Source organism: Notothenia coriiceps, unplaced genomic scaffold (assembly GCF_000735185.1).
Source record: "Notothenia coriiceps isolate Sejong01 unplaced genomic scaffold, NC01 NC01_scaffold00031501, whole genome shotgun sequence".
NCBI classification, from domain to species: Eukaryota; Metazoa; Chordata; class Actinopteri; order Perciformes; family Nototheniidae; genus Notothenia; species Notothenia coriiceps.
This window is the reverse complement of record NW_011364202.1, coordinates 178,644-185,421: the sequence shown is the minus strand read 5'-3', so window position 1 is coordinate 185,421 and position 6,778 is coordinate 178,644. Positions and strand designations below refer to the sequence as shown.

Below are 6,778 nucleotides of genomic sequence, written 5' to 3'. Positions count from 1 at the left end.
ATGACAGCAGTGACATACTATATGGTGGTGCTGCAATGAAATGGCAATTAAATTATTGTTTTGAATTATGTTAAGATTGCATGAAGTAGCTCTTGCAGATTAGCCTAGGGAATAAAATGGATGCCAAAAGTCAAATACTGAAGTAAAATATTTGACTAGCTTGAGAGATTTATTTGAGTTAAAGAATCTAGCTCTTTCATATAAAAAAATGTCAGTGTTTAACCACTTGTATCGTGTTTATCTCCTCCTTTGTGAACACCAGTATGGTTTGGTTAATTCTTGGCTAATCATTTAGTGTCTGACTATTAAACAATCGTAAAAAATAAATGGTTTCCCTCTCCTCAAACACTCATATATTCCCTTGGCTGTCCTTTACGCTTGTCTGTCCAGAAGAAAGGTATGATGGCCATCATGGCAATGATTCTATGGTTGGGTGACTAATAAGAGTGGAAGTGCAAGTGGATAATTAGGGTCATCATGTAATTCCCTCGATGAACTGCGGAAGTGCCACAGGACATGAAAACGGGTGAGGGAGGGAGAACAGAGGCAGGGGGAGAGTAAATGAGAGTTGGGTGGGGAGTGGAAAGCGCATAAGATAAAGTATCATGAAAAGCTGCAGCTCACAGGAGAGCAACCAAGCACAGGATGGCCTGGTTCACATTAACAGACAATTACAGTCTAATCTCAAAGGAAGAGAACTATAGCAGAGAACCACTGCAGGTCTATTCCTGTCGGCAGCTCCTGCTTACTACACCTATCGCAGAAAAGTCAACCAAATCGGATTTTTCAAATGCTCTCATACTGTAACTTCAAGTTTTCTGTGTATACCCCCCACTTACTGGTACACCAAGCAGCTGAACTCCATCATGGTTACTAAATGAAATTTGACCGAGGTCGGCACTTTATTATTCCAAACTCCTGCAACCTCATCTCTTCTTACTCAAGAGAAAGTACTGTGAAAAATGTCAAGGAATACTGTTTGTTGACCCTATTTCTCACATATCTCATTAGGTTCAACGTTACATCTACCTGCTGAGGGATTATGGGAGGTTTATGGGCAAACTAAACATGACGCAGATAGTTTCTGTTTAAGTGTTTAAGCTGCAGAGGAGGCCGGATAAACAGTTTTTGCTAGATTAAATATCAATTTAGAGAGAAATAGAACCGAGAGAGGTGTGAGTGCAAAGTGTTTTTTGCTGTGCAACTCATGTTCAAGATATGAACATCTATTCAAATGCATGCCCTTCAATAACAATGGGGATATGTTTGCCATAAAGCAACACACTTTTATTCAGCTTAACATACAAATATTATGGACATGACACACACACACACACACACACACACACACACACACACACACACACACACACACACACACACACACACACACACACACAGTTTAAGGGTCACAGTTCACACAGTGGTGTCTCCTTGACACAGCTGGGGTTGATCAAATAAATAACTCTTTTGAGAGAATGTATGTGTGTGTGTGTGTGTGTGTGTGTGTGTGTGTGTGTGTCAGTAGTTTTCATGCCAGGCATACCTGTCCCCCCAGCATCAAAGCCTCAGTCATGCGCATTATCACAGCATAGAATTCCCATAATATTCAATTTCATGGCATTTTTTGTGTCGACAACTTTACCTTTATGGTCTACTACGAGCTCATTTTTTTAAAAGGAGTTCATTATTCTTGAAAGACATGTTTGTGCAGGTGTTACACACGCCTGACTTCAGATTTCTCCTTTTCCTGTACGACCACTTTTCTCTATTCTTTTGAAGTTCGGGCAAATTCTACAGAAAAATGTATAGCCACATAAGAAATGACTCAAAACCTGTCGGGTCTACACTTATGCCATTATCTTGAAATGTAGTTCATCCGGCCTTTTTCTTTCATCTCTTTCCAACATTTTCCTTTAAGTGTTACAGGTTAATTCTAAAGACAAAGTGGAACTCTTAAGTCATTCCTTACTACTCTTTCTCTCACTTTCATCGATGGTAACATTGGTAGGAATAAAATAAATGTCTGACACTTGCAACTGTACCTTTTCATCACACTGGATAATAGCATTAGCTCTGTAAATATATGTGAGCATGTAGTTCAAGTGTGACGCCTCTTTTTGATTTTGAACTGCATGGCTTTGACTTTCCAGGAATAGACAGGAACAAGGGATCTGTTTGTCCGTTAAGGGATACGCTCATGCTATTGTGATTTCTACGGTTAGACAAGGAGAGAGGGCAAGCCCACAGATAAAGAGATAATATTCCAGCTAAAAGGTTACAAGTTAAGCAAGATAGGCCATCATTTCCAACTGTTATAACATGTCAGGAAACTGTCTCAACTTATTTTAAAACACAAGCCTGCTTATGCCATTCAATGGTATTACCTTAAATGCTGAGTTTGCCTATTATTCAATCTTTATTTCAGACTCAAGGTTCATATCACATACAAAAAGACAAGACACACATCAATAAATAAGATCAAAAGGTAAACACAAAACAGATGACAACATCAAATCAGTCCAATCACAGCTAGCCACACATGCTCACTGTCTGTATAGGCTATTGCGCCAATGTCTCCAAATCATGGAAGAGAACCGAGTAGAACTCTTCACAGGGTTTATTAAAATCGAGATAATGCCTAGTAAAATATTCTAAATAAAGTCATTTCAAATCCATTATTCTTCCATTAAATGTAACGGTTGCTATTATACTTTGACTGACTACTTAGGGTCTTGATTCTCCCACAGTCGGAAGTGTTTGGACATGAATTTTCAAGATGGTAAGATGAGAAAGATTGAGTGGTTTTTGCCAAAAAAGAATCCTGCACGTAAATCTTCTACATGAGCAAGTCTTTACCACCCATTCTGTAGAACAAGGATTAGAGGGGTAATCTTATGATGTTTTTTCAAAACACAGAAGGTATCACTTTTCAAAAGGTGTACAGAAACCACAACAAAGACACCTGTCAAGTCAAGTCCTTAACCACAGCAAAGAAGGACGCTATGGTGAGACAGAGGGATTCTGAGCAGGTAGGGACAGAGCTCAAACCTTTTCAGATCCCAGTTTGGTTAAAAATCTGCCCTCATTCCAGTTGGACCAATTGAGGATCATTATTTCGCCTGGATATTCAAGCAGTCTTTCCAACAAACAAGGATTATGACACATTTTTTAAAACCTCTTCCCTGGTTTAACTCTTGTCAAGTTTACTCTTTAAAACAAAAAGGTTGAACGTGTGTCTGCACCTACCTCCACAGATCCTTGTCCTCTTTTTGTACCTAGACTGGACCTTAGTAAACCTCCCAATGAAGTCACTGGCGTCATACATGTCCAATGACAGAGAGGCAAACCGCTCCATAACTACCCCATCCTGGCCTTGGTTCTGGTGGTCCAGATCCTGGTCCTGCCCTTGGCTCAGAGAGTGGCCATTGCAGTGGTCTGAGGTGATGCTTTCAGCTCCAAGGCTGTTCGTGCTTCCTACATCTTCTAGAGACATGTCTCCACGAGTCCCAAGAGTCTGTCCTACTCTTGGACTAGCAGTCTATTATCAAAACTGTCCTTCAGCAGTACATGATGGTTCTACAGTAGTGTCAGCATGAACAAACACAAAAAAACATTGAAAGCATTGTTCCAGAAAATCAAAAATGGAAAAAAGTTTTAAACAGACTGTTCAGGCAGTCCTAAAATCCCTGTTGTATTTGTCTTCATCTCTAGTTTGTCCACATGTTGGTCTCCAATTTCTTCTCACAAGGATTCTTCTCTTTATGTTGAGTTCATTCAATCCAGAGACAGTGAGCTCATTGCTTTGTTGTTTCAGATCCACAGCTCTCCTGAGAGTTCAGGTTCCCCCCTTGAGTTTCACTCTCTTGCTTAAAATAAAATAAAAACTATCTCAGGTTCTTCTTTTGTTTGAGACGTAATTTCATCTTCTGTGTAATGTTCAGCTGTCTTCTCCTTACGGGCATTGTTTTTGCTCTCACCTGCTCTGTGTTTCTTACTGTCTCTGTCTTTCTCACTGCTCTGAGTCTCTGTGGCACAGCTGTGTTTCTCCGCTCTCAGGTAGTGAGCAAGGGAGGGATCCAATTCCAAGAACGCAGCTTGATTGGGTGGTTTGGTAAGTTTGGGTGGTTCTCTTATCCCTTCTCCATCTTCTTTCTACTTTTTTTCTTTCTGGTGGGGGGTTTTCCAACTACTTCCCTTATGTCACTACAGACTGTTGGGCAACGAGAAGTATTCTTTCTTGCTCACCTGTGTCCATCTTATTGTTGCATTGTTTCCCTCTCACATTATAGTTAAGATGTTTAGAATGATAGGCTTGATTCAGACAGCCCACACATGGCATGTGGGAGTGAGTTATAGTCCCTGCACTCACTGGTTGAGGCTGTTTAGCCAGTTACAGTAAGCACAATGTGTTAATGGTGTAGGATTACTGAGAGTAGACACACCCCTTTACAGAAGGGGGAAACAAAGACAAACAGGAAGAATCCACAACCCAGGGACAGTCAGTGTTTTGTAAAAGTCTTGATTAGCAGATGTTTTTCAAAGATAAATTTAAGTTTGAATTGAAGAGAGGTTTAAAGTGTTCCAACATATTTAAATACTTACTAAGGAGCTAGTTTACAAAGTGAGTCAAATGGCAAAAGAAAAACCTCCTTGAAGGGACAAGGAATTCAAAAAGGCCTCGTAACCCATAGTACCTCCATGGTGCACTGCTTATCTAAAAAATCTAATCTTACAGGACGTACAGTGTGCTGTTTTGGTTGAGCCCTAAATGCATGCTGTCCTGTAATGCTGGCAAATCTTCCCTCTCGAGGCTAAACATAGATTCACTCACTCAGCAGTTAAATGTGGAAACAGTGTATTTCAACATCTTCCATATCATGTTTTTCTAAATAAAGTCAATAAAAGCCATTTTCCACACGGGACAGACATTAAACTCATCAATGGTTAAGGTTCTCTAACAATTGTCAATCACACTTTTGTTAATCCCAGCTCTCCTTTTCTGTCGGTAGGGGAGTTAGTCTCTCTCAGGAGATCTCTACCCTGAGGTGTCTTCCTACTGTTTATTCCACTATTGTCATGACATCAGCTCCAGAGTGCCTCACCCAGAGAGCACTCGTGTAGCTTTGAAAACAACAAAAGTTCATATCCTTTTTCAGGTTATTTGAAAAGACCGCAACACAAGTTTGAGTAGCCTTAATATAATGAATAACATTGCATTGAGCATATGTTCTGCACCAAAAGATATAACCACACAACATCAGCCTTGAAAAATGAATGTGTCTTTTTCTTAAAATGAGTAAATAAATAAAAATACATTTTCACTTTCTTCCTGCTAAAAAGTAATCCATCACACTAGCAATGTTTTAATGCACACGTGACTTCATAATAACGGCAGATATTTCCCTCACTTTATTATAGAAAGAAAAACATTTAAGTTGGGTGTTTAAACTGACATTTTAAAACAGTTTGCCAGTTTCTACATCAACCATCTGGCACGGAAACAGTTAAGGGTGGCGAACAAGCTCGGTGCCAAAATCAGTTAAAGGGGCGTGCCATCCCCTAGGGGAGGACAGCAGCCAAGTATGAGGACAGACACACTCACACAAACAGGAGATTGTTTTTGTCCTTTCAATAACCGACAACTCTGGCCAAGCAATCACGGCAAACATACCCAATCATCTTCAGGAATGAGCCTATCATTTTCCACCACATGTGTTTTAATCATTTTGTCTACTACTGTACATTAATATACAATATTCTTATGGAAAACATTACATAATAATACATGATAATAGAATACACTGGGGTTCACTGACAGGTTACTCAAGTTTGATGCTCCCTTGCTTGAACTGATTAGTCTGTTGTGTTTATACTCAGCAGTTCAAATGCTGACGATCCCACTCTTAATAGAGACAGGATAATCCCATATATTCTTCCCTTTTTTTAATATTAACTCTGATTTAAATATATTTCCTAATCTGTATAAAAACACAGGAGATCTGATAAATCACCTCAGACAAGTGCATGTCATCATAATTCCAAGAACACACAAATAATCATCCCTGGAGATACATTTTCCTAACAGATAAATCAATGATAATCATCAGTTTCTACTTTTTTATTGTCTTAACCCATTTCTGGGGAGTTGAGCAAGCAGATGTTGCACTTAGATCAGCCCAAATATGAATTATGAGCTAAGCTATCCCCTTCCGCCCACTGTGCATAGTACAGACTTGCTTTGGTTGACTGGGACAACCAAACACACCCAAACACACACACACACACACAAACCACAGGCTGAAAAAACACCATCTTAATAACTATGATTCCCCGCCGCCCCAAATAGCGGCCCTTCAGTCATGCATGTCTTTCTCATTGTACTTTATTCAAATGTTCTGACGTTCATCCCATCAGTCGTGTATCATAGCTGATGGTCTCCTTATTATGTCTGTCTCTGGTGTCCCATCAAACAAGAATATGTCCCTACTAACGGGGGTACAGAGCTAGAACTACAAGACGTGTGATGTGACAAGTGGTGCCAAGCAGCCACACATACATTATATGCTGAAATATAAAACTATTTCCTCTCCCACGCACAATGTTCTAGGTCAAAAGGAAGCCGCAAGGAATGTGCCATAAACACTTTTTGGAGCTTATTATTAACATTAACAATCTTTCCCTTTTTACTTCCTTGTCTTTAATTGAGTTCATTGCTTTACTTGTAATCTGGTTGTGTATTAAATCATCCGTAAAGCTATTTGAAAACTTACTAACC

General features: G+C 39.6%; 1 protein-coding gene across 1 annotated transcript in view; it reads right to left on the bottom strand.

The window, feature by feature from the left end:
- The window catches only part of LOC104960082 (protein furry homolog), a 54,009-nt gene extending 49,950 nt beyond the window's left edge, over positions 1-4,059 (bottom strand). The window contains exon 1 of the mRNA XM_010788033.1: positions 3,250-4,059. Coding sequence (XP_010786335.1) covers positions 3,250-3,496 — 247 coding nt within the window. The 5' untranslated portion in view covers positions 3,497-4,059. The remainder of the gene's footprint in view (positions 1-3,249) is intronic.
- Between the last annotated feature and the right edge of the window lie 2,719 nt (positions 4,060-6,778).